The sequence below is a fragment of the Rhinopithecus bieti genome, unplaced genomic scaffold (assembly GCF_001698545.2).
Source record: "Rhinopithecus bieti isolate Rb0 unplaced genomic scaffold, ASM169854v2 scaffold_32760, whole genome shotgun sequence".
Classification (NCBI taxonomy): domain Eukaryota; kingdom Metazoa; phylum Chordata; class Mammalia; order Primates; family Cercopithecidae; genus Rhinopithecus; species Rhinopithecus bieti.
This window is the reverse complement of record NW_016813956.1, coordinates 622492-649435: the sequence shown is the minus strand read 5'-3', so window position 1 is coordinate 649435 and position 26944 is coordinate 622492. Positions and strand designations below refer to the sequence as shown.

Genomic DNA, 26944 nt, shown 5'->3' with positions numbered 1-26944 from the left:
GATTTCCTATATGTTTCCCTAATGAGTGAGAATGAGCAACCTTTTGTGGGTTATTTCCTTTCCTGTGAATTAACAATTCTGGACCTTTGTTAACATTTTTTACTCAGTTTTCAAAATCTTCTGTTTCAAAAAGATTAGCTCTTTCTCTATAAGTTTGTAAATATATATATGTTTTCCCATTTTGTCATTTGACTTTACATAAGGAGCTTATCTTAACGTTTCTCCCCAATTCCCACTGCCTGTCACACTTTCTGTTTCTGTCAGACAGGAAGTGATCAGTAAATGTTTGTGGCGTGAACAGCTCTGTGGAGTGGGGAAGCTCCCCTGGAGCAGGGAGTAGCCTCTAGGTCCCTGCTTTGAGCCTTACATGCAGTGCAGAGACCCAGGTTGACCGCAGAGACTCACACAGTAGAGACTCACACATTCCCCTTCATCAACTGCCACAGCTCAGCTCAGTAAAGCTGAGGCCAAGCAGGGTACTGACCTGTGATGGAAATGCTGGCTGTCTTTTCCAGGCCGAGGAGGGAATTTCTGATGATGCAGGATATGCCCTTCCCAGAGCTGCCTCTCATGATCACGGATGCTGCTATTGCATATAGGCCCACTCCATCTGCAACCACAGGTGCTTTCACAGCCGGGATGTCCTCTCCCTTGGTGTTGCTCCACTGTATTTGGGGTTGTGGGTACCAGCCAGTGGACCTGCACTCCAGATGGATCCCTCCATCCTCATAACCCTTCACTTCAATGTGAAGATCAGAACCCAATGCTGTGGAAGGTTAAATTGACCTAAATTCTTGAGAACTCCTGTATCGGGGGGGTCTCAATAGGAATCAATGGCAGACTCACATTTGATAATTCTAGAAAGATTTCATTCAGGAGTTATTTACACAAGTGTGGTCATGATGAGAAGAAAACTAAATGGGCTAGTGCAGTATCCCAGGGTCAGTAAGGTGGGGCTATTCCCCCCCCCCCCCAATTACCAGAGGGAGGAGGAGAGGGATCTGTTCTGGAGACATAGAAGAAGAGATTGATGCATTGAGGACATTCCTGAGTTAACCTGTGACCTTCAGCAAGACAATGCAGTCATCCTGAGGGTATCTTGCAGTCAGGAAGCCAGGGAATAAGCACCCAGACCTTTCCCTTTTCTCTTCTTCCTACCATTGTCTTCTATAGCTCCCCTTAAACCAAACCCAACCAGAAGCCATGAGGCAAGGGATTGCACTGAGAAAGAAAAAAGGCATCCCAGACATTTGGAACCTGACACCAGGTCTTGGTATCCTCCTGCTGAACATGAACAATTTCACAGAACACAAACAATAGTACTTTATCACTGTGACACATCATGGGAAATACAAGACCACCCCACATCATGTGTGAGTGCAGAGAAAAACATGAACATTGTACCACAACAATGACCAAACATCCCCCATCGGCAATGAGGAATTGCTGCCTCTTCATCAATTACAGCTTTAGTTTCACCCTAGTCTCCTTCCTCCTGGATAAGCTTGATTAAGGCTCCCACTCGTAGAATTCGTCCCCTGACACCTTTCCGACAGTATGTCATCCAGAGCAGAGTGCTAAGTCTATAAACCATCCCCCAAATCCCCTAACACAAGCCCAAATTGTATACTTAGTCTGCTCTAACACCTTCTTACTGAGATACTGCCACAGCTCCCCATGATGTGTGTTCTTCCTCACTGCAACAAGTAAGAAACATGCCTCATTCTACTACAAAAACGTTTCTGGGAGTCACTGATTGGAAAACACTGGCAGCAGATACAATCACTATTCCACCTCCCAGGGCCCATGGTAGTGTGCACTTGGAGACACAACAGAAGCCGTCTGTTACACAACTAAACCAAAATGACTGTGTACCAGCCACTGAAGAGATGATTTCTAATGCTTCCTATCCTTCGTCCTTCATTTCCCTTATATCTCTGTTCTCCAGGGGGAGGGAGTTGTTTACTCTAGCATGTATGGTATAGCAGGAATTTTTTCTAAAGAAGGAATGTGTCTTTCTTAAGGGCCTCAGAGAAGCTAAGTTGGAAGGCAGTGCAGGCAATTGCTAGTGAGCAGCCAGGAGTGTCTGCAGTGCTTTTGGAAGAGGGACTCTGCATCTGCTCAAGATCCTACAGAGAAATGTTCTCAGAACCAAACCTGGAGGCTCACCTGCAACCTTCAGCTCCACCAGGGCTTTTTCATAGAAGTCACCATCTTGGAAATAACACAAGTACTTTCCACTGTCAGAGGCTGTGATGTTGTGTATTCGGAGAGCAGCCTTCCCTGCAGTGATGTCATCCCGTAGAATCGAAGTTCTCCCTCGATACGCTGCACNTGTGTCTTTCTTAAAGGGCTCAGAGAAGCTAAGTTGGAAGGCAGTGCAGGCAATTGCTAGTGAGCAGCCAGGAGTGTCTGCAGTGCTTTTGCAAGAGGGACTCTGCATCTGCTCTAGATCCTACAGAGAAATGTTCTCAGAACAAAACCTGGAGGCTCACCTGCAACCTTCAGCTCCACCAGGGCTTTTCATAGAAGTCACCATCTTGGAAATAACACAAGTACTTTCCACTGTCAGAGGCTGTGATGTTGTGTATTCGGAGAGCAGCCTTCCCTGCAGTGATGTCATCCCGTAGAATCGAAGTTCTCCCTCGATACGCTGCACTCTGCCTGTCTTCCACTTCCTTTCCATCTGCATACACGTTCACCACCTGCCTTAGGTTGGAACTCACCCACCTCAGCTCCATGGTCTCTGCACTCATGGTCGGGAACAGGTGACAGGGCAGATCAACGTCTTCACCTACCATGGCCAGGATGGGCCCATGGGGTCCAAGCACAGCAAACTGAGCTGTTGGCACAGAGGGAGGTTCTGTCAGAGGGTGTTGGAGTTGGGGTCATGAAAGGAAGGGTGCTTCTCAGACAGGGAAGGCGAGATGCAGAGAACCTTGAGAGGAAACCAATCCTAACAGAAGCACCCTTTGTCTCTTTGTGACAGGTGATCCTTCAGGTTGGAATGGACTTCAGGTATGGGAAGGAGTAAAAAGTTCTATGAGGACATTCACAGGTAATTGTCTGCTTCAGAAACAGGCATTGAGTCATTCCCTACCTGAGCAAGGAGTTAGCAGCTGGACCAAGAGGAGGCAAACACGAAAGTTGAGCAGAAGAAAGGCCAGGGAACTTGCCATTTTCATCCGTGCTGCATATCAGGAGACACCAGAAGGTGAGGGGCAGACGCAATGGCCCAGAAGAAGCTTTAGGATTCCACATGGAAACGTCCACTTCCCCAGGGGCAACTCAAGTATGGTGACCAAAGAAGATCTTACCTCTGCCAAAAAGGTCTGTCCTCAGTGTCTTTACCTTTGAGTTCCAACATGGAAAATTACCTGTAAAACCATGTCTATGTATAATGCACATGTTATTCAATCAAGAAATCCTTGACTGTACTGCTTGAAAATATTCAGAATCCTATCACTTCCCCAAACTTCCCCTACCATTTCCAACCCTCCGCCATCCTGCTCTGTTTCATGCAGGACCCTCTTTACTGGGCTCCCTGGTTCCACTGGGATTCACCACTGTGGATGTCTGCCACTGTGGACTCCTCAAAGCCCCAACTCTTGGCCATCACCATGGTCAAGTCATGGCCCAGTGGACTCCTGGTGGGGGCTCTGGAATCAGTTGGGGTTGAACCCACCACATTTAATCCAAGGCTAGTGATCAGAGAGCTGCAAATTAAGACCAGGACTTACTCATTTTTTCTTTCTTCTCTTCATAAAGTCATTCAACAAATATTTACTGAGCACCCACAATGGGTGAGGCCTACTATATTAGTGTTAAGGACATAAAGAAGGTAAGCAATAGGTAAAGGCTCTAAGATTCACAAGCTGCGTGATCTTGTTCATGGGACAAAACCACTGGAACTTTATTCATACAATACCATGAAGTATGAAATTTAGAAAGTGCACAATTGGTCCAGCAATTCCACTTTCTGATGTCTAGTCCAGCAAAGTACTTGCATGGGTGCAGAGAGAAGCCTCTGTGAGAATGACGTTGCAGAACTATTTTTAAAGCATAAAAGTGGTAACTAATTGAACCATCCAGTCAACAGGAGACTGCTTAGAGGAATGACAGCTCATCCCTCAGAGGGAATTCAATGTAGCAGGTAAAAAGAGTTGATTTATTATCATGAACCTAGGTAATGGTGATACACTAAGCGGTCAAAAAGCACATTGCAGAACTATACTAATGATTCGATTGAAAAACAAAAGCTAAGCTATACATTTCTGCATATTTATAGATGTAAACGGCTGCAAAAGTCTAAAAAGATGCATGCTAAACTGAAGATCGGAGGTTAAGTGAGCGAAAGATCACTTTGGCCTTTTGCTCCCTTTACTTTTAAAATATTGAAATGCTTTAAATTTAAAATTTTTTGTGTATTACTTAACAGTAATTATTATGAGTGATAACACTGACTGGAACATATTAGCTGCTCAGTAAATACTAACTTCTCAACAGCTTCTTCCAAAGCAAAAGAGCATGAGGTCTGCAGCCATAACACCCGCTGCTGTGGCCACCTGAGTCTGGGAATGGCCTCTGAAAACAAGGTCTGCAGACAGACGTGGGGAGGGATGAAGAGGAAGCACTGGAACAGAGGTCTGTGCAGCTGGCCATCCTCCACCCCTACCTGCATCTTGCACCCACCCAAACTAAACATTGCGTTTCGTATCTTCTGTTCCTCAAAACTGCTCTTTATGTTGCTGCAGAAGAGGTATCATTTTTATTATCATTGGTTTCAAAGTTAACAATTTCTCCGCTCTGCTTAAAGTGAGACATATGTTTTCATTCTTTTTAAAGGATGTTTATATTTTTCTTCCTGATTATGGTCAATATTGCAAATGAAGAAAAGCATAAAGGAATAAAAGTTTAAGTAGTGGCTCATGCCTGTAATCTTTGCAATTTGGATGGTCAAGGTGGGAGGATTCCTTGAGCCCAGGAGTTTAAGACCAGCCTGGGTAACATAATGAGACCCCCATTTCTACAAATTAATCAATAACATTAAAAATCTGTAGTTGTAATCATATACTTTGGTAGTAGAAGCATAAATACTTCTTGAAGCATTTTGGTCATATATACAGCAAGCTTCTTTAAAAAGTTACATGCTCTACCAAGGAAACGCTATTAAAAAAAAAGAAGTTGTATGCTTTACCCAAAAGTTCCACTTACAGGAATTATTGTTGAAGGAAAAAAAAAGTCAGAAATTAAGACAAAAATTTATGTCTGAGGCTGTTAAATATAATAAAATCTACAGTAGCCAAATGTAGATAATTGAAATAGCCAAAATTAAGAAAGTTTTAAAAAATAATTATATATTCATACAATGAAATAGATTGTGTCCATTGAAACACATATATTGGGTTATGAGGAAATGTTTAATGGTAGAAAAAACAGATACTGTACCTAAATCATACAAAACAGGGTTTAATGTATGGATCTAATGATGTTAAAATGATAAATAATTGCCCTTCATTAAAAACATGATTCCTAAAGGCTGCATGGGAATCTCTTTTATGATTGAACCATGTATTGTTTGTCTATCCCCCGCCTGTTGTATGTGTATGCTGGTTCAGATTTTTTCTATATTTTAAATATTTCTGTAATGAACACATTTACATATGAATCTATAAGGCACATCTCTTTCTAGAATCTCTTAGAATAGACAGCTTGAGTTGGCCAGAACAGATTTTAAAGATTTTTTGCTCTCTTCTGACCACAATACGTTCTTAAGAACATGCAGTTGGAATATTTCTTCATTTATGTTGTCTCCCTTTCCTTCCACCAAATCCCAACATCTGCAGGTCTTTATTCTTTGCACTACTTGCCTCTTCCCCATGTGCCCACATGTGTGCGTGGTTGCCCATGTGCGTGCGCACGCACACACACACACACACACACAGGCACTTCACCCTTTCTCAGGGTGAGTACTCTTCCTGCATGCCCACTCACCACTCTCAATGATTCAGCCCCTGTCCTCCCAGGCATTGTAACCCAGGCTCTAATCAATATCCCCCACTTACTTCTTAGTATTCCCCTCTGAAAATCACAGCCCACTGAAGAAAGGCGGTTAATAGTTCTCCATTCTTTCTATTATGGTTGAATCTCCATCTGGAAGAAAGGAAAAAGAAAGCAGAAGCTGTCTGGTCATCCTGAGGAATAATAACAATCTCTCTTTGGAAGAATTAGTTTTTTGATTGGCTCAGAGGTGGTGTTTCTCATCAGTTGCTGGGCAGAAACCACTGAGGAAGGTTGAAATGAAAACTGAAAGTACACTGAATTGTACACGTTGAAGAAAAATTCCAGCCCTATCTCCCTTAGTATTTCTGTTTCTGTGTTTATCTATTTGAATCATTCTTGCATGTACATGTATATAAGTATTTCTATGTATTTACTTAAGTCTTTTATCATAGTAGAAATATCAGCAAAACAAAATGAGAAAAGATTATAATGTGGTGAAGACAGAAAGATGTGCACTAATTAAAATGCTACTGTGGCAGTTTGTTAACATTTGCTTGCATGAATATGGGACATGAAGGAGGAGGAGATTTTACTATAGAGTCAAATGAATGTATACATGGAAAGAAAGCCAGACACAGTGCACATTTTTAAGCACCTCCAGCATCCAGGCTTAGGATCTGTTATCAAATAATATAATTTTTCTGGTTTCCAGAGGCAGTGCTGCTTGTCATGTTTTACCTTTTTCAGCAAATTTTTAGTGTGGGTGTTTCTGAGCATCTTCATTCACCCTCAGCTGCTGGTTTGTGCTATATTGTATTTTCCTGTGTATTTATTTCTCGTGCTGCCAGTGGAGTACATATTATCTGAAGCTGGACTCTAGATAGACTGTGAATACTATCTCTGTAAGAGGTCTGTGGGACAAGCTGGTTCTTCCTGTGGCCTAGGACCTCAAAACACACTTTTGGGATTTGCAAGTCAGTGATCAAAACTCCTAAGATTAAGATGTGACTGGGGTTGGTGAAATTTGATTATATTGTAACAGTTTGAATTTAGGCTGTGCAGTATATGGTTGAGATGGCTGGTTGCCTCTGCATCATGCAGTCCCCCTTTCTTCTTGGTGATAAGGCCTTATTTTCTTGGGTACTACAATAGGATCTGCTGTCTCATAGATACCAGAAAGCAAGGGACTAAGTTGGAATCAATAGTTTGTAGGTGAAAGTTGTGGGCTTGTGCTTCTCCCAGAGAATGCTTAGTCTGGAGGCCTCCAATTCCCTTCTGATTCAATTCAAACTTTGCAGTTAATACGCCAATAATGCCTACACAGTGGCCTTGCATCACAACATTGCACTCCCTGTGGCCAGCGCTCCCTTTCCCATGCCATGCGTTTCACTTGAATTGTTTGCTTCATCTCTGCCCCTTAAAATTCTCCCCAGCCTTCGCGCCTACTTCCTCCAAGGACGACTCTGAATGTTTCCGCTTAAAGTGTTCTCAGCCTCTTGTGACACCCAAATCTTTTGCTGTTCCCATGTCCTATCTTATATTATTGTTATTCAGGTATCCACTGTGCCTTTGCTGTGGCTACAATACCTGCTTCTCTGGACAGATTTCTGCAGGATGTGATTCTTCTCTCCTTATAGGACTCAGCCTTAGCTCTGCACTCAGCTGATATTCAATACATCAGTGACATGCTCAAGGTAAAGTCATTCCCACCACAGTATGGCCCAGTTCCTGGAATCATTTGGCACCAGAGTGTGAGACAGAGATGGCAGCAGGATTAAGCCACTCTAGGTTAGAAGTTCAAGGACCAGGAAGGAGGACCCAGTAGGATTCTTCTATAGAGAAAGCTCTTTGATGAGAATAAGCTAAAGCAAATCCTGAGAACTGCTTTTTCTTTTGGACTAACCCTTAAACTGTCTTTTTCTGAAACAGCAGCCTCATCTATCACTTGGTGCTTCCGGAGTATAATTAAAATTAGATTCTAGGTTGAGTGGCTAATGAGGATAAAATCATAGTAAGTATTGGATCATTCCAGCCAAGCCTGGGCAGTTCTTTGGAACAAACAGAAGAGGTGGCTGTAAGGATACAAGAACTTGGCCGGTCAGGATAAGATCTGGCTTCAGATTTTTTATCTGAAGAAATAATGTCCAGGTCTTCTGACACAGCTTGTGCCAAAAGTATCCAGCAGAGCCAGGTTTCACCCTCTGCCAAAGTTGATCTGAGCCAAAGGGAAACGTGTGTGTTCTAGGCAAGAAGAGGGTTGATTGCTCATCAGATAGCTTAGCAAGAAACCAGCTGATATGGTTTGGCTGTGTCACCAGCCAAATCTCATCTTGAATTGTAGTTCCGATAATCCCCACGTGTTGTAGAAGGGACCTGGTGGGAGGTAATTGAATCATGGGGGCAGTTACCTCTATGCTATTCTCATAATAGTGAGATCTTAAGATATCTGATGGTTTTATAAGGGACTTTTCCCTCTTTTATTCAGCACTTCTTCCTGCCATCACACGAAGAAGGACGTGTTTGCTTCCACTTCTGCCATGATTGTAAGTTTCCTGAGGCCTCACCAGCCATGGTGCTGTGAGTCAATTACATCTCTTTCCTTTACAAATTACCCAGTCCTTCACAATAGCATGAGAATGGACTAATATGATATATTGGTACCAGTAGAGTGGGGTGCTGCTATAAGGATACCCGAAAATCTATAAGGATAACCGAAAAAGTTGGAAGCAAATTTGGAACTAGGCAACAGGCAGAGGTTGGAACAGTTTGGAGGGTTCAGAGGAAGATAGGAAAATGTGAGAAAGTTTGGAACTTCCTGGAGACTTGTTGAATGGCTTTAACCAACATGTTGATAGTGATATGGACAATGAAGTCTAGGCTGAGGTAGTCTCAGATAGAGATGAGAACTTGTTGGGAACTGGAGTAAAGGTCACCCTTGCTATGCAAAAAGACTGGTGACATTTTGTCCCTGCCCTAGAGACCTGTGAAGCTTTGAACTTCAGAGTGATGATTTAGAGTATTTGACGGAAGAAATTTTTAAGTGGCAAATATTGTTAATATTCCTCTCAAATATCTAAATGCTTAGCCTGGAAGCCTCCAATTCCCTTTCATTTCAGTTCAAAACTTTGCAAGTAATACACTAACAATGGCTTCACAGTGGTGGAGGAAGCAGAGCATAAAAGTTTGAAAAATTTGCGGCTGCATGATTAGATAACAAAGAAAAATCCATTTTCTGAGGAGAAAGGCAAGCTGGCTGAGAAATTTGCATAATAAGGAACCAAATATTAATCACCAAGACTATGGGGAAAATGCCCCCAGAGAATGTCAGAGGTTTTCCTGCTAGACCCTTCCATCACAGATCCAGAGGCCTGGGAGAAAAAAATGGTTTCCTAGGTTGGTCCCAGGCCCCCCTGTGCTGTATGCAGCCTACGGATTTTGTGCCCTGCCTTCCAGCGGATTCAGCTCTGGCTGTGGCTAAGAGAGGCCAACATGCAGCTCAGACTATTGCTTCTGAGGATGCAAGCCACAAGCCTTGGTGACTTGCACGTAGTGTTGGGGCTGCAGGTGCACAGAAGTAAAGAATTGAGGTTTGAGCACCTCTGCTTGGATTACAGAGGATGTATGGAAACTCCTGGTTGTCTTGGCAGAATTTTGCTGCAGGGGCAGAACACTCATGGAGAACCTCTGTGAGGGCAGTTTGGAACAGAAATGTGGGGGTGGAACCCCTACACAGAGGCCTCACTGGGGCACTGCCTAGTGGAGGTATGAGAAGAGGGCCATCATCCTCCAGACTCCAGGATGGTGATTCACTGACAGCTTGTACTTTGCACCTGGAAAAGCAGCACTCAATGCCAGCCTGTGAAAGCAGCCAGGAAGGGGGCTATATCCTGCAAAGCCACAGGGGTGGAGTTGCCCAAGGCCATGGGAGCCTATCTTGCATTGGTGTGACCTGGATGTAAGACATGGAGTCAAAAGGGATTATCTTGGTCCTTTAAAGTTTAATGACTGTCCTATTGGATTTTGAACTTGTATAGAACCTGTAGCCCTTTTGTTTTGGCCAGTTTCTCCCATTTGAAATGGGTGTATTTACCCAATGCCTGTACCCCCATTGTATCTAGGAAGTAACTAACTTGCTTTTGAATTTTCAGGTTCATATGGGAAAGGGACTTACCTTGCCTCAGATGAGACTTTGGACTTGGACTTTGGGTTAATGCTAGAATGAATTAAGATTTTGGGGGACTGTTGGAAAGGCATGATTGTGTCTTGAAATATGAGGATATAAGACATGGGAGAGACCGAGGCGGAATGATATAGTTTGGCTGTATCCCCACCCAAATCTCATCTTGAATTGTAGTTCCCATAATTCCCACATGTCATGGGAGGGACCTAGTGGGAGGTGTCACGGGGTGGGAATCTTGGGGGTGGTTACCTCCTTGCTCTTCTTTTGATAGTGAGTTCTCACAATATCTGATGATTTTATAAGGGGCTTTTCCCTCTTTTGCTCAGCACTCACCCTTCCTGCCATCATGTGAAGAAGGACATGTTTGCTTCCCCTTTCACCATTATTGTAAGTTTTCTAAGGCCTCCCCAGCCAGGCAGAACTGTGAGTCAATTAAATCTCTTTTCTTTATAAATTACTCAGTCTCAGGCAGTCATTCATAGCAGCGTGAAAACAGACTAATACACCAGGTTGTACTAAAGTGGGTCACATTAGATAGTGACAACCTAACACAATCATACCGTGTCATGGAGGGATAAGCACAGAGGAAGGGTCGCTTCAGCAAGGTTCTCTGTGGATCTGGTGTACATGGCAGTCGTGGTAGAACCAGGACCCAGACTGAACACTGATCCCTTCTTGATTTGCAAATGAATTTCAATTTTTGATGGCAATGTGGGCAAGTCTCTTCCTTTGAGTTACCTCCAGCTATGGATTCCAACCAGGGGAGGCCCAGACATCTTGGTGAAGAGAATAACCATTCCTACCTTGCCCCTTTCAAATTCCAGATCCCTGACTCACAGAATCAATGAGCATAGTGCAATGGTTGTGCAAGTTGCTAATTTTTATATACTTCAACAATATTAGTCAATAAATTTACCTTGTCTCAAGAGAACATATTGCCCAGAACATACTAGAATGATACTGGGACCCCAAGGGAAAAAAAGATGAGAAATTTGCCCAAACTCCTCCCATCTTGAAGCTCCCTCTCTGCACATGCGCTTTGGTCTTCTGTTTCCGCAGTTCACCTTCTTTTCCTCTTTTGGACCATAATGTGAGTAGAAGAGTTCTTCTCACAACTCCCATGCACACCTGCTACAGGTGCAGCTAGTCACATGTCACTTGAAGGTCCCCTGGCCTAGCCTGTGTTGGGTGTCCATCCCAGACCCGGTCCATGTGGTGAGGCTGCAGGGCCATGCTATACGGACATGTATTGGAAGACAAGAGGTCACTAATGCTAAATGAATGTGGTGCAAGGAGGGCAGAGGGACTGTGAAAGGCATTCACTATATTCTCAGAGGTGGAGCCCTTAGAACAGACGCTGTTGATACCCCATCCCATATTCTGTTGGCCTATTACAATTTGCCAATAGTGGAGGAACACAGCTTCCTTCAAGGATAACAACGTCTGACCTCAGTTATTTGTGTCTGTCCTCCTCCGCTTTCTCTAAAACCAGTGGTATTTGTTTTTTTTTTTTTTTTTTTTCTTTTACAGATGCACCACCCAACCTTGAAGTACAGCAGAACTAACATTTCCAGGGGCAACTTTCAACCAATTTAAGCAAAAGAGGATGGGAGGTGTTGATAAATGTACAAGGGTCCCCAGGCTTTAGGAAGATTCTGATGTATATTCCACAATTTCGTATAGTTTCTTACAGATCCTGGGTGGGATAAGCCGAGTTGTCTATATGGTAACTCATTAATGAACTCTTTATGCCATTCCTCACACAACTGGCTTTTCCCCTTCTGTGATTCTCTATTTCTTCCCTTGTGTTTCCTGGGATGATTTCCCAAATAAGTGGTAGCTTCAATAGTGCTCCTCCCTCCATACACACCTAGTGATGTTTACTGTGAAACATGTGACGATGATATATAACATGGCAAAATGGACCTTAGAGAATTAAGGTTATGGACTTTAAAATTTAGTGATTATTCTAAATTATCTGGGTGGACTTAATCGAATCACAGGAGTTCTCAAAAGTAGAAGGCAGAAGAATCAGAGAGATGCAATGGAAAAGAACCAGAAAAACTTCAAAGATTGACAAGTCCTCAATGCATAATTGCTGCTTTGAAGATTGAAGAAGGGAGCTACGAGCTGAAAAACAGCAGCCTCTAGAGATGGGAGGAGCCTTCAGCTGTAAATCAGTAAGTAACTGGGACCTCTGTCTTGTAATTTGCAAAGAATTGAATTCTGCCAGCAATTTGAATAAACAAGAAAACATATTGTTCTCCAGAGTCTCCACAAAAGAATCCAGCATGCAGACACATTGATTTTGGCTGGGGAGATCCCTGTTGGACTTTCGACCTATAGAACTGAGAACCAAAAATTTGTGTTGCTTTAAGTCTAAGAATTTGTGCTAATTCATCATAGCAGCAGTAGAAAACACATACAATAAAGGTTTTGTGAAAACACTGCAATGAGGTAAACTGAAACTGTGGGGAGTATAGTGGGTATGTGGACTATTCTGCTGTGCTGAGTAGACTTATTAGAGTCTAGAAAAAGCCAAGTTGAAGAGTAAGCCTTATTAACAAATTTATTGAACAACTAGAACTCGACAAGCACATGCCAGGTAGAGGGGATGCAGTGGTGAGCAATAATAATAATGAAAATGAGAAGTAGTTTTTCCCTAGCAGGCTGCAGTTGAAAGGAATATTGGTTTAACATCCACCAGTGAGCAGAGGTGGATAGATCCCTTTCCTGGAGACACAGTCCATAAGAGGATTAAAAATGCCCCTGTAGGCCAGGCACCCTGTGGCTCAAGCCTGTAATCCCAGCACTTTGGGAGGCAGGCAGATCATGATGTCAAGAGATCGAGACCATCCTGGCCAACATAGTGAACCTCATCTCTACTAAAAGTATGAAAATTAGTTGGGTGTGGTGGCGTGCACCTGTAGTCCCAGCTACTCAGGAGGCTGAGGCAGGAGAATTGTTTGAACCCGGGAGGTGGAGGTTGCAGGGAGCCGAGATTGCATCACTGCACTCCAGCCTGGCAACAGAGTGAGACTCCGTCTTAAAAAAAAAAAAAAAAAAAAAATCCCTGTAGTTCTTCTAGCTCCCTTCATCCAAATTTCCACAGAGAAGCTTTAAGGTATTTTCTCTGCCTGGAAACCTTGACTGTAGGAAGGCTGGCTCTGGCTGCGCGATCACTTATCACATTTGTTGGGTGGGCACACATCTGTTCCCCATGATTTATCAAGTGTGGCCTCTAGTCTCTTTCCAAATCACGTGTCATGTGGGTAAGGTGAAGTTATTCTCTCAACCAAGACACTCTACAGAGCTAATCCAAGGAGTGCTGGGTCTAAGGCCCTGATAATCAGGAAGGAGTCAACAGGGGTGTCAACTCCATAACCACCTACAATGATCCTTACCCTGGAGCCGTCCTGGGAAAAGAACCTCAGGGCTATAGGTGGGTTCTTCCTATCAGGGAAGAATCAGGGTGGAAAAGAATGGGCAAATGGCCAGGGACTGAAGCTGACCATCTCCCAACTGCACAAATTACTGTATGAGTTATGTAAGTTACCTAATGTTGCCCTGCCTCAGCTTCCATACTTGCAAAATGAGACTACCTGATAGGGTGTTGTGAGGATTAAAGGAGTGACATCCACCAAAGCTCATAACACAGCACTCAGAACATTTTAAGATCTCCATTAATGTTAGTTACTGCTGTTTAGATCCCAGCTCTGTTATTAAGTAGTCATGTCTACTTTGTAAAGTTAATTCACTTTTCTGCACCCCAGTTTCCTTATCTGTCTAAGAGGACAGTAAGGTGGTACTAAACTCAAACAACTGGCATATGAATAATTAAATGAGTATCAGTAAAGTGCTTCAGTGCATGCCTGTAGCTTATGGTTGTGATTGGTTGCTGTGGAGAGGGAGGCCCTCAGCTCTAAGCTGGGCAGGGAGAAGCAGAGACAAGTTACTTCAGCCTGAGGCTCCCCACTTTCCTTAGCTAAGCCCAGGGTCACTGGTGTCTCTAGGGAGACACCTAATGATCACTACTCAGTCAGAATTGGAGGAGCTCTCTTCTTCTTTAGGCGCTGGACAAATGGTCAGGGCAGTGGACTCCAAGGTCAAAATTCTGAAAACAGGATATAGAGGCTCAGAGAAGGAGATGTCCAGGAAAGTATGAATATGGGATCCATTCACAGCATTGTAGAATGAGATATCTCCAGTCTCATAGTCCAGGAAGACCCCCACTTTCCTAGGGGATTCAGGAAGTTTCAGGTTGGTTCTGGGCTCAGTTAGAGTCCGATACTTTTTCCCATCAGTCAGCCCCATAGTCCAGAATCCATTCTCAGGTGTCATTTTGACCCAGCCTTTTCTCTGCACATTCTTACTACACACCCCTATATGCCACTCTTTCCTGTCCCCTACCTCCACCTCCCAGTAATGTCTTCCTGACATGAAGCTCTCACAGCCGAGAACACAATAATGCCAATCAAATCTCTCAGGGTTGTCTGGCAGATCCTGGGGCTCCTTGGCACGCTGCACACTCTTCTGGTCCTCAGAAACAAGGAGGATGGGGTTTGCTGTTTTGGGATCCAGAATCACATCCGCTGTAGAGAGTTTGAGGAAGTGTCCATGGTGTTAACCATTTTTCCTGGATTTCAGAGCCTCAGCATACAAGACCTGGGCTGTGCTGAGGAGGCCTATGTCCAGAGCCTGGCGTCCCTAGCCTTCCCTGAATGTGACTCTGTCACTGATGCCGGGGGAGAAAGCCCCAGGTATCTTGTGTCCAGAGGGGAAGAGGAGGGTGAAATGAGAGTTGCCTCAGCATCTGCCTAACCCAACACCCTGATGCGGCCTCAGGAAGCAGCAAGGATCCTCTTTCTACGTTTTTCTTGTTTCCCTCCCCACATTGACTCTGCCCGCTAACGCTTTATGATCAGAGGTTAATTTTCAGCCTTCATTTGACCACTCATGAGCTAAATGAGTTCCCCTTTTCTGCAGTCTATTTTCCCATACATCCAATTTATTTAACAAGGTGGAGCCTCGTCTAAAGCATTCCCTCACCTGAAAAATGGGGATAAAAATACGAATCTCTAGCATAGTATAGGGGAATCATGTTATTTATTCAGCCCACAGCAGGGCATGAAGGAAGTTCCTGATGTTCTAATAGCTGCAAGGCAGTCTCTGTGCTGGGCTCTATGTGGGGCCTTATATGACCTAGATTCACTCTCCACCCTTTAACTTTCTCCACACTCTTTTGGGCCCCAGGAATCTGTCCTCTAAGGACAGTGCCACTGGGCTCCCTTGTCCTCTGGTTTGCTGATGGGTTTGGCCAATGGGAGGCCTTGATAGAAGATTGGAAGAAGAAAGAAAGGAGAGACACACCGTTTATTTTCCTGCTTCCTCTCTGCCTGCAGCAGCTGGTGTGGCTCTAACAAGGCCTGATGACTCTTCTCAGGAAGCCCTCTCTTTGAGCTACCTCCTTCTCTGGGTTCCAGTAACTGCCTCCCCTCCCTATCCCTCCCAGGCTAGGGGTGGAGACAGTTCTCCACTGTTGGGAACCATGGGGGCACTGCACTTTTCCTTGTTGCTTTCCCTTAACCCTCCTTTCCGCAAACCTTCTTCAGCCACCTAGTTTGAATTCATCATCTCCTTCTTACTAGGTTTTTGACCAGTGGATATTTATTATTCCTTCAGTCTTCACCTCAACCCCCACAAACATAGACTGAAATCATCACCTAAAAATATGGAGGCCAAAGCTCAGAAGCATTACATTTTTTGAGGAAGCACTGGCAGTAGGTGGCATGAGAAGTCTGGGAAGGACTGAGTTCTTTGGGCAGCCATCGCCTACTCTCCTTGGCATTTCCATCCTCACTCTCCCTGCAGTATCACTCAGTGTGTGTCTCCTTCCCCTCAGCTCCACTCTTTCTGTGTCTTCCTTCCCAAGAAGGTCTGAGGAAGCCCAAGAGATCTAATCACCCTGGTTCCCTGGGCTCTCAGCGGGAAGGGTCTTGGAGATGGGCCCACTTTTTAGATTGGAATTTATTGTTGCCTACCCCAAATTCTCCTAGTCATGGGAGCTTTTCTTCCCCAAATCACAACAGTGGGAGAAATAAAAAGGAAAAGGAAAATAGTCCCTCAGGTTGTTGGTCCAGGGAACATACAGTGATTTACTCACCAGGTTTGAAGAGGGCCTTTTTCCATTCTGAAAGGAAGGAGACACAGATAAGGAAAAGCTCAATATTCTTGTACTTTTCCCCACTGCATTCTCTCCTCACTACATGTTTTCTCTCCTTTTCTTGTGAATCTCTTCCAGGGTCCAGCCTCCCTTCTCTACAACTCTGATGGATCAGAGGTGGCACCTTCTAAAAAATGGTGGGCTCTGTTCCCTCTGTCATGAAGGGTACAGGCTGCATGGCCAAGCTTTGCAAGGGGGTATGTAGGGTCAGGAGTCTCTCAGATTCTCCAGAAAAGCAGAAATCAACCCCCCACCATAGAGAAATTGAGTCTTTTGGTTAAATCTGATTCATGCAAATGAGAACATCAGTGGGTCACAGCAGAGAAAAGGTTGAAATGTTCATGGCACCTGTCCCAGCAACTCAGAGAGCATCAGGCTCACTCACCATTATAGGCTGAAGGTCTCTCTCCCACTACAATGAAAGAAAGGTAGAGATGTCACCTTAACTTGCCATGTTTGATTTGGCCCTATTCCCTTGACTTTACATTAATCTAATCTTTTTCTTTTCTTTTTTCTTTCTTTTTTTTTTTAAACCACCTGTATCTTCCTCCTCTGCAGGTTCAATTCTTTCTACCATGTCGTTCTTAATACCAAATCCAGGAACATCAGTTGAATGCTAGTAACATGGCAGACACTGTGAGAGTTCCTTCCTGATGGTGTTCAGCTGATATATTCGGAATGTATCTATCTATACTGCTGTACCTGGGCATAGGTGTCACCATGTCTATATGCATATATATATGTGTGTGTGTATGTGTGTGTGTGCAAGATGCTTCTATTTAAATCTATAATTTCCTACCTTACCCTGAAAAGAATTTGGGAAATTTAATGAGCAATTTCAGGAACTAGTTTTTGAAGCCAGTTAGAATAAATTGGTACCAACTGAGAAACAGTTCAAGCCACTCTTGTTTATTAGACACACTTTTCTCCCTCTCTCTTTTCTGATTTTCTTGTTCTTTGTTATCTTTTGTTCTTCTTTGTCTTCTCTGGAGCTATAGATTATGTAAAATGACGAGGGAAGTTCCTACCACAGAGAATGCACTTCATCCACCTCTTGCCCCTTCCTTTACAAGTGTGCCCCTGGATATTCCTCAGTGCTTTTCAGGGCTATATAGTCTGTGGCCCCTGGTAGAGATAAATTGAAGGCATCTTTTCTTAGAGAGCAGTTGAGAGAGAGAAAGAGAGCGAAAAAGAAACACTCCTCCTGGGTGTTATTCCAATGAGTCTCACTCTTTTTCTTTTTTCCTTTCTTTCCTTTTTTTTTTGGCAATGACTAGGAATTGGCACATTTATTTTCTTTCCTTAGTCAAAGAGATCTAAGACCACTTCCTAACCTTGGGGAAAAGGTTAAGAGTGGAAACTATTCAAGCACAGACAATTAAAGATTCAAATTCAGAGAAAATGTCAGTCACTTACAAACCGTGTACTGCATACTTCTCCACCCTGCAATGGAAAGAACAGGGAAGATGCATCAAGGCTCATAAAGCAGGGTCAGGAAGACATGCCTGGGTCTCTGGGGGACTGGGAACTTACTGAGTTCCTCCAGGAGCTTCTCTGGAAAATAAGCAGAAAAAAATAATGAACTATTACAGGTGAGGGAGTTCTCTAAAAAATAAACCTTAAAAACAACCCAGCTCTGGGGTGGGGATGGGTATGAGGTCTTTGGGCTTTGGCCTGTAAGCCAGGGGCTCAGGTAAACTCCCGGGTCAGCTACCTCTTGTGCTTTTTTCTTGCTTCACTGTGCTCCATGCCAGTTCTCTCAACTCTTGCTCTCTCTTTTTCTTTCTGAACAGAGTCTTTTTTTCCTCCTGCTGTCGCCACAGGAAGTAACCGGCTCCCCCAAGAAGCAGCAGCAAGACAGGCAGGGTCCCTGCCAGGGCAGCGATCCAGCTCTGGGCGCTCCTGAAGAAGGGGCCTGTGAAGGGAAGGGCTGTGGGCCATGGGGGCCGGTGCACTCAGCCTCCCCAGACTGCAGCACCCCAGGTGTTAGCTGCTCACCCCAGGTCACAGGGCATGAAATTTATCTCACAAGGTTAAATAATCTTTCTCATCCTAAAATCTCAGAGGACAGTGGGTAAGACTTTGATAAACCCCCCCTAGAGGCTGCTACTATTCCTTCTCTTGAGATGTCTGCCTCTCATGTGGAAAGTGAGTGACTAGAGAATATCATACACTTTTTTTTCTATTTCAACTTTTTAATAGGTAACACATGCACATGGTTCAAAATACATGTATAAAAGTCACACAAGTCTCCCATCCACCCAGTCCTCCCTCCCACCCTCCCTTTTTTGACTTCAAATTAGTCTACTTAATATGATGCTTAAGAACAGGAACTTTGGAGCTGGAGGCCTTGGGTGTCAATGCTGGCTCCTTTAGGTGACTTGCAGTGTGACTTCAGACTAATTACTTAACCTCTCTGTTCCTACTGCCCTTCTCCTGAAGTGAGAAGGATTAAATTAAAACTTATAAAGTGCCTGACACCTAGTGGATGTTAGGACACTGCTTGTTAACTTAAAATGTAAATAAAATATATGCTTGTTTTCCTCTCATTTGCACTAAAGATAGCATTCCGTACACACCACTCTGCATTTTGCTCTTTCTGTGCAAAGTTAATCTTGGAGGTTTTTCCGCTTCAGTATAGAGTATAGAGAGAATTCTCTCTTTTTTCTTTCACACTTGAGTGGTATCCATTGCATGAAAGTTCCCCAGCAGTGAACATCTGCATAGTTTCCAACCTTGTGCAGTCATAATCAGTGCTATAAAAAATAACTTTTTACCTGGATCATCTCACACAAATGCAAGCTTATCTACCAAATCAATTCCCAGAAGCAGAATTTTGGATCGCTAAAGATGTAGTTTGGATATTGTTATATAGTCCCCAATAGAGGTTGTGCTAATGCACACCAAATATACAAGTCATCCCTGCATATGCCTAGGAGTCACAGTCTTCCTACATTCCTGCCATAACCATGTGTTATCAACCAACAGATGTTTGTTTTGATTTTTGCCAATACCATAAGTGAAAAATGATTCAGTATGTTTCTCTAATGAGTGAGAATGAGCACTCGTTTGTGGGTTATTTCCTTTTCTGTGAATTAAACAATGTATGACCTTTGTTAAAATGTTTTACTCAGTTTTTAAAATCTTCTATCTCAAGGAGATTAGCTCTTTCTCTATGATATGGGTTTGTAAATATATATACACACACACACACACACATATATATATACACACACACACATACATACATGTTTTCCCTTTCTGTCATTTGACTTTACATAAGCAGCTTATCTTAACAATTATTCCCCAATTCCCATTGCCTGTCATATTTTCTGGCAGACAGAAAATGTTCAGTAAATGTTTGTGTCATGAACAGCTTTATGGAGGAGAGAAGCTCCCCTGGTGCAAGAAGGAGTCTCCAAGTCCGTGTTTTGGGCCTTATATTCAGTGCAGAGACCCAGATTGACTGCAGACACTAACACCTCCCCCTTCATTCAACTGCCACAGCTCAGTTCAGAAAATCTGAGGCAAGCAGGTACTGACCTGCGATGGAAATGCTGGCGGTCTTTTCCAGGCCGAGTAGGGAACTTCTGATGGTACAGGAAACACTCTCCCCAGAGCTGCCTCTCAAGATCACAGCTGCTGCTACTGCATATAGGCCCACTCCATCTGCAAACACAGGTGCTTCCACAGCCGGGATGTTCTTTCCCTTGTCGTTGCTCCACTGTATTTGGGGTTGGGGGTACCAGCCAGTGGACCTGCACTCCAGATGGATCCCTCCATCCTCATAACCCTTCACGTCAATGTGAAGATCAGAACCCAGTGCTGTGGAAGGATGAATCAGCCTAAATTCTTGAGAGCTCCTGTATCAGAGAGGGTCTCAAAAGGAATCAGGCACGCTCACATTCCATAATTCAAGAAGAATTTCATTTCAGAGCTGCTTACAAAAGTGTGGTCCTGGTGAGGAGAAAGCTACATGAATGAGTGCAGTATCCCAGGGTCAGTGACAGTGGGGCTATTCCCACCCACTCCAGTTACCAGAGAGAGGAGGAGAGGGAGCTGTTTTGAAGACATAAAAGAAGATATTTATGCATTGAGGACTTTCTTGAGAGGGACAGTGACCTTCAGCAAGGCAATGCAGTCAGGCCGAGGGTACCTTGCAGGAAGGAAGCCAGGGAATAAGCACCCAGACCTCTATTTTCTCTCCCTCCCTTCTGCATCTGCTACAGATCCCTACTGACCAAACCCTTAAACAGAAGCCACAGGGAAAAAGATTGCACTGAGAAAGAAAACAGCAGCCCCCTCATCTGGAAGCAACAACAGGATTCAGTGTCCTCCTGTTGAACAAAAGGGATTTCACAGAACACCAGCATCAGATGATGGCACTTTGTGACTGTGATGGATCATGGGAAAAACAAGACCACCCCACATCCTGTGTGAGCATAGAGAAAAACATGAACACTGTGCAAACCACAGCAATGACCAAACATCCCCCATCGACAATCAGAGATTGCCGCCCTTCATCAATTACAGCTTCAGTCTCACCCTAGTCTCCTTCTTCCTACATAAGATTGATTAAGGTTCTCACTCATAGAATCAACCTGTGCACACCTTCCTCACAACATCTCATCCAGAGCAGAGGCTGAAGTCTATAAACCCTCCTCCCAAATCCCCTAACACAAGCCCAAATTACATACTAAGTCGGCTCTAACAGCTTCTCACTGAGACTCCGCCACAGCTCCCCGTGATGTGTGTTCTTCCTCAATGCAACAAGTAAGAAACACAGCTCCCATGACTACAGGTGTATTCTAGGGTCATTGGCTCGAGAACATTGGCAGCAGACACAGTCCCGAAAGCCCAGTCTTCTAGGGCCCACAATAGCATGTACCTAGTGGGGCCACAGAAGCCACCTGGTACACAACTAAACACGAATGACTGTGTACCTCTCACTGAAGAGATGATTTCTTATGCTTCCTATCCCTCCTCCCTCACTTCGCTTATTTCTCTGGTGACCAGCAGAAGGGATTTCATTACTTGAGCATGTAGGGCTCAGCAGGAATTCTTCCTAAAGGAAAACCTGTGTCTTTCTTAAAGGGCTCAGAGAAGCTAAGTTGGAAGGCAGTGCAGGCAATTGCTAGTGAGCAGCCAGGAGTGTCTGCAGTGCTTTTGGAAGAGGAACTCCGCATCTGCTCTAGATCCTACAGAGAAATGTTCTCAGAACAAAACCTGGAGGCTCACCTGCAACCTTCAGCTCCACCAGGGCTTTTTCATAGAAGTCACCATCTTGGAAATAACACAAGTACTTTCCACTGTCAGAGGCTGTGATGTTGTGTATTCGGAGAGCAGCCTTCCCTGCAGTGATGTCATCCCGTAGAATCGAAGTTCTCCCTCGATACGCTGCACTCTGCCTGTCTTCCACTTCCTTTCCATCTGCATACACGTTCACCACCTGCCTTAGGTTGGAACTCACCCACCTCAGCTCCATGGTCTCTGCACTCATGGTTGGGAACAGGTGACAGGGCAGATCAGCATCTTCACCTACCATGGCCAGGATGGGCCCAGGCGGTCCAACCACAGCAAACTGAGCTGTTGGCACAAGGGGGAGAATCTGTCAGAGGGTGTTGGAGTTGGGGTGAGGAGAGGAAGGGTGCTTCTCAGACAGGGAAGGCAAGATACCAAGAATCTAGGGGGAGGCTGGGCGCAGTGGCTCATGCCTATAATCCCAGCACTTTGGGAGGCCGAGGCAGGCTGATCATGAGGTCAGGAGATCGAGACCATGGTGAAACCCCACCTCCACTAAAAAATAAAAAAAGGAATTAGCCGGGCGCGTGGGCTGACGCCTGCAGTCCCTGCTACTCAGAAGGCTGAGGCAGGAGAATGGCGCAAACCCGAGAGGCGGAGCTTGCAGTGAGCTGAGATTGCGCCACTGCACTCCAGACAGGGTGACAGAGTGAGACTCTATCTCAAAAAAAAAAAAAAAAAAAAAAAGAATCTAGAGGGGGAAACCAATCTTAACAGAAGCACCATTTGTCTCTTAGTGACACATGAACCCTCAGGTCAGGATGGACTTCAGGTATGGGAAGGAGTCAAAAGTCCTATGAGGACATAATCAGGTAATTGTCTGCTTCAGAAACAAGCGTGGAATCATTCCCTACCTGAGTGAGGCATGAGCAGCTGAAGCAAAAGGACGCAGACATGAAAGTTGAGAAGTAGGAAGGCCAGGAAATTTCCCATTTTCATTCATGCTGCATATCAGGAGACACCAGAAGGTGGGGGGTAGACTCTATGACCTGGAAGAAGCTATAGAATTCCAGATGGAAACCTCCACTTCCCTACAGTTAACTCAAGCATGGTGACCGAAGAAGATCTTACCTCTGCCAAAGATTTCTGTCCTTTAGTGTCTTTACGTTTGAGTACCAGCACTGAAAACCACCTGCAAAAACATGTCTATGTGAAATGCACATCAGTGATTCGATCAGAAAATTCTCACTCTACTGTTTGACAATATTCAGAATCCTATGACTTCCCCAAACTTCCCCTGCTAAGTCCAACCCACCACAATCCCCTCTGATTCATGCAGGACTCCCTTCGCTGGACTCCCTGGTTCTACCAGGGTCCACCACTGTGGGTGTCCAACACTGTGGACTCCTCAAAGCCCCAACTCTTGGCCATCACCATGGTCAAGTCATGGACCAGTGGACTCCTGGTGGGATTCAGGAAGACTGCGTGGTGAGGGACCTGAAGTCTGTCAGGGGCTGAACCCACCACATTTAATCCAAGGCTAGTGATCAGACAGCTGCAAATAAGACCAGGCCTTACTTATCTTTTCTTTCTTCTCTTCATAAAGTCATTCAACAAATATTTACTGAGCACCCACAAGGGGCCAGGCCCACAATATAAGGGTTAGGAACACAAAGAGGATAAGCAATAAGTAAAGGCTCTAAGATTCACAAGCTATTTGGTCTAGACGTGGGACAAATCCATTGGAACTTTATTTACTCATACAATATCATGAAGTGTGAAACTTAGAATGTGCACAATTGGCCCAGTAATTCCACTTCCTGATGTCTAGTCCAGCAAAGTACTTGCTTGGGTACAGAGAGAAGCCTCTGTAAGAATGACACTGCAGCACCATTTTTAAAGTATAAAAGTGGTAACCAACTGAACCAGCCACCCAACAGAAGACTGCTTAGAGGAATGATGGCTCATCCCTCAGAAGGAATTCAATGCAGCAGGTAAAAAGAGTTGATTTATTGTCATGAACTTAGATAATGGAGACACCCTAAGTGATCAAAAAGCATGTTGCAGAACTATACTAAAGATTCAATTGAAAAACAAAAGCAAAGCTATACATTTCTGCATAACTGTTTATGCAAATGCCTGAAAAACTCTCAAAAGATGCATGCTAATCTGAAGATCAGAGGCTAGTGAGTGAAAGGACTCTTGGCCTTTTGCTCCCTTTACTTTTAAAATATTGGAATGCTTTAAATGTAAAACTTTTCATGTATTACTTAACGATAATTATTATGAGTTACGATAGTGACAGGAACACTATATATTAGCTGCTCAGTAAGTACTAACTCCTCAACAGTTTCTTCCAAAACAAAGGAGCATGAGGCCTGCAGGGAGTGGCCTCTGTGAACAAGATCTGCAGAGGGAGGTGGGCAGGGATGTAAAGGAAACAAGGAAACAGATCTGAGCAGCTGGCCATGCTCCACCCCTGCCTGGATCTTGCAACCACCCAGAGTAAACATTGCATTTCAGCACATCTTTTGCTTCTGGAAACCGCTCTTTATGTTGCTATAGAGGAGGTATCATTTTTACTATCATTTACTCTGAGTTAACACATTCTCTGCTGTCCTTAGAGTGAGATATACATTTTTCTTCTTCTTCTTCGTCTCCCTCCTCCTCCTCCTCCTCCTCCTCCTCCTCCTCCTCCTCCTCCTTCTTCTTCTTCTGCTTTGAGACAGAGTCTCTCTCTGTCGCCCAGACTGGAGTGCAGTGGCCGGATCTCAGCTCACTGCAAGCTCCGCCTCCCGGGTTTACGCCATTCTCCTGCCTCAGCCTCCCGAGTAGCTGGGACTACAGGTGCCCGCCAGCTCGCCCGGCTAGTTTTTTTTTTTGTCTTTTTTAGTAGAGACGAGGTTTCACAGTGTTAGCCAGGATGGTCTTGATCTCCTGACCTCGTGATCCGCCCATCTCGGTCTCCCAAAGTGCTGGGATTACAGGTTTGAGCCACTGCGCCCGGCCCATTTTTCTTCTTCTTAAAGGATATTAATTTTTTTTCCTGATTATAGTCAATATTGCAAATGAAAAAAAGCATAAAGGAATACAAGTTTAAGCAGTGGTGCATGCCTGTAATCCTTGCAATTTGGGAGGTCGAGGTGGGAGGAACCCTGGAGCCCAGGAATTCAAGAACAGCCTGGTCAACACAATGAAACCCCATCTCTACAAATCAATCAATCAATAAAATATCTATAGTAGTAGTCATATACTTTGGTAGTGAAAACGTAAGTATTTCTGGAAGTATTTTGACCATGTATATATCAAGGGCCTTAAAAAAAGTTATATGCTTTACTAAGGAATGGCTATTAAAGAAAACAAAAAAGTTGCATGCTTTGACCCAAAAGTTCCACTTTTAGGAATTAGTATTGAAGAAAAAAAATCAAGAACTAAGACAAAAAATTATGTTTTAGGCTGTTCAATACAGTAAAATCTACAATAGCCAAATGCAGAAAAGAGAAATACCCCAAACTAGGGAAATGTTAAAAAATAATTGTAAAGGCCGGGTGTGGTGGCTCACGCCTGTAATCCCAGCACTTTGGGAGGCTGATGCAGGCAGATCACCTGAGGTCAGGAGTTTGAGACCAGCCTAGACAACATGGCAAAATTCTGTCTCTACTAAAAATACAAAAAGTAGCTGGGCATGGTGGCATGCACCTGTAATCCCAGCTACCCAGGAGGCTGAGACAGGAGAATCGCTGGAACCTGGGAAACAGGCTACAGTGAACTAAGAATGCACCACTGCACTCCAGCCTGGGCAACAGAGCAAGACTCTATCTCAAAAAAAAAAAAAATTGTATATTCATACAATGAAATAGATTGTATCCATAGCTTTTGGGGAAATGATGAATAAAAGGAAAAACACATACTGTTCCTAAAAGATACAAAACAAGGTATAATGTGTGGCTCTAACATGGTTAAAATTATAAATAATTGCCCTTCATTACAAACACAACTCCTAAAGGCTTTTTGGAAATCTCTTTTATGACTGAAACATGCATTTTTTGTCTATCCCCACTTGCTGTATATGTATGCTGGTTCAGACTTTTCTATATTTTAATATTTCTGAAATGAACAAATTTACATATGAATCTAAAAGGGACATCTCTTTTTAGAAATTCTTAGAATAGATGCCTTGAGTTGGCCAGAACAGATTTTAAAGATTTTTTGCCTTTTTGTGACCACAACACATTCTTAAGAACATGCAATTAGAATATTTCTTGACCAAATCCCAAACTCTGCAGGTCTTTATTCTTTGTACTACTTCTCCCCTTTCCGTGTGCCCACATGTGTGCGTGCGCACCCCCTCAGCTACCCAGGAGACTGTGGCAGGAGAATCGCTGGAACCTGGGGAACAGGCTGCAATGAGCTGAGAATGCGCCACCGCACTCCAGCCTGGGTCACAGAGCAAGACTCCATCTCAAAACAAACAAAATGCATATTCATACAATGAAATAGATTGTATCCATTGGATTGGATAGCATTCTTTAGGTTTTGGGAAAATGATGAATAAAAGGAAAAACACATACTGTTTCTAAAAGATACAAAACAAGGTGTAATGTATGGATCTAACATTGTTAAAATTATCAATAATTGCCCTTCATTAAAAACACGATTCCTAAAGGCTGCATGGAAATCTCTTTTATGATTGAACCATGCATTGTCTGTTTATCCCCTGCCTGTTGTATATGTATGCTGGTTCCGATTTTCTATATTTTAATATTTCTGTGATGAACAAATTTACATATGAATCTATAAGGGACATCTCTTTTTAGAATCTTTTAGAATAGATGCCTTGAGTTGGCCAGAACAGGTTTTAAAGATTGTTTGCCCTTTTCTGACCACAATACGTTCTTAAGAACATGCAATTAGACTATTTCTTCACGAAACCCCAACCTCTGCAGGTCTTTATTCTTTACACTACTTCTCCCCTTTCCATGTGTCCACATGTGTGTGTGCACACCCCCTCAGCCACATACCCCTTTCTTTGGGCAAGTACTCTCCCTGCATGCCCACTCTCGGCGATTCAGCCCGTGTTGTCCCAGGCATTGTAGCCCAGGCTCTAATCAACTTTCCCCGCTTACCTCTCAGCATTCCCCTCTGAAAATCACAACCCACAGAAGAAAGGCGGTTAATAGTTCTCCATTCTTTCTATTATGGTTGAATCTCCATTTGGAAGAAAACAAAAGGAAAGCAGAGGCTGTCTGGTCATTGTGAGGACTAATCATCTCTTTTTGGAAGAATTAGTTTTTTGA

The 26944-nt window shown here is 43.8% G+C and overlaps 2 protein-coding genes across 5 annotated transcripts in view; both read right to left on the bottom strand.

The window, feature by feature from the left end:
- BTN3A3 (butyrophilin subfamily 3 member A3) overlaps positions 1-6093 on the bottom strand; it is a 13304-nt gene extending 7211 nt beyond the window's left edge. Inside the window, 6 exon segments of the mRNA XM_017849178.1 lie at positions 485-766; positions 2170-2278; positions 2604-2842; positions 3101-3190; positions 3318-3377; positions 6066-6093. Of these exon segments, the coding sequence (XP_017704667.1) occupies positions 485-766; positions 2170-2278; positions 2604-2842; positions 3101-3185 (715 nt within the window). The 5' untranslated portion in view covers positions 3186-3190; positions 3318-3377; positions 6066-6093.
- On the bottom strand, positions 6083-26944 carry BTN3A1 (butyrophilin subfamily 3 member A1). Of its 4 annotated transcripts, none has more exons than XM_017849166.1 (11): positions 26774-26944; positions 22779-22839; positions 22562-22706; positions 21645-21992; positions 19950-20231; positions 18121-18321; positions 17940-17960; positions 17823-17849; positions 16792-16818; positions 16347-16373; positions 6083-6153 (listed from the first exon to the last, which is right to left on the bottom strand). In XM_017849166.1, exons 3-11 carry the CDS (start codon positions 22644-22646, stop codon positions 6113-6115), a joined length of 1059 nt encoding a protein of 352 aa, XP_017704655.1. In that variant the 5' UTR covers positions 22647-22706; positions 22779-22839; positions 26774-26944; the 3' UTR covers positions 6083-6112. The 4 variants fall into 4 exon arrangements, with proteins under 4 accessions (XP_017704655.1, XP_017704653.1, XP_017704654.1 ...); XM_017849164.1 differs by lacking the exon at positions 6083-6153 and adding an exon at positions 12727-14775; XM_017849165.1 differs by lacking the exon at positions 6083-6153 and adding an exon at positions 14782-16120.

Excerpts from the sequence above, each read along its gene's own strand:
- BTN3A1 (XM_017849164.1), bottom strand. The coding sequence starts at position 22,646 with ATGAAAATGGGAAATTTCCTGGCCTTCCTACTTCTCAACTTTCATGTC. Across the intron at positions 21,993-22,561 it reads GCTGCTCATGCCTCACTCAG|CTCAGTTTGCTGTGGTTGGA; the intron begins GTAGGGAATGAT and ends TTGTGCCAACAG. Across the intron at positions 18,322-19,949 it reads CGCCAGCATTTCCATCGCAG|GCCCCTTCTTCAGGAGCGCC; the intron begins GTCAGTACCTGC and ends TTCCCTTCACAG.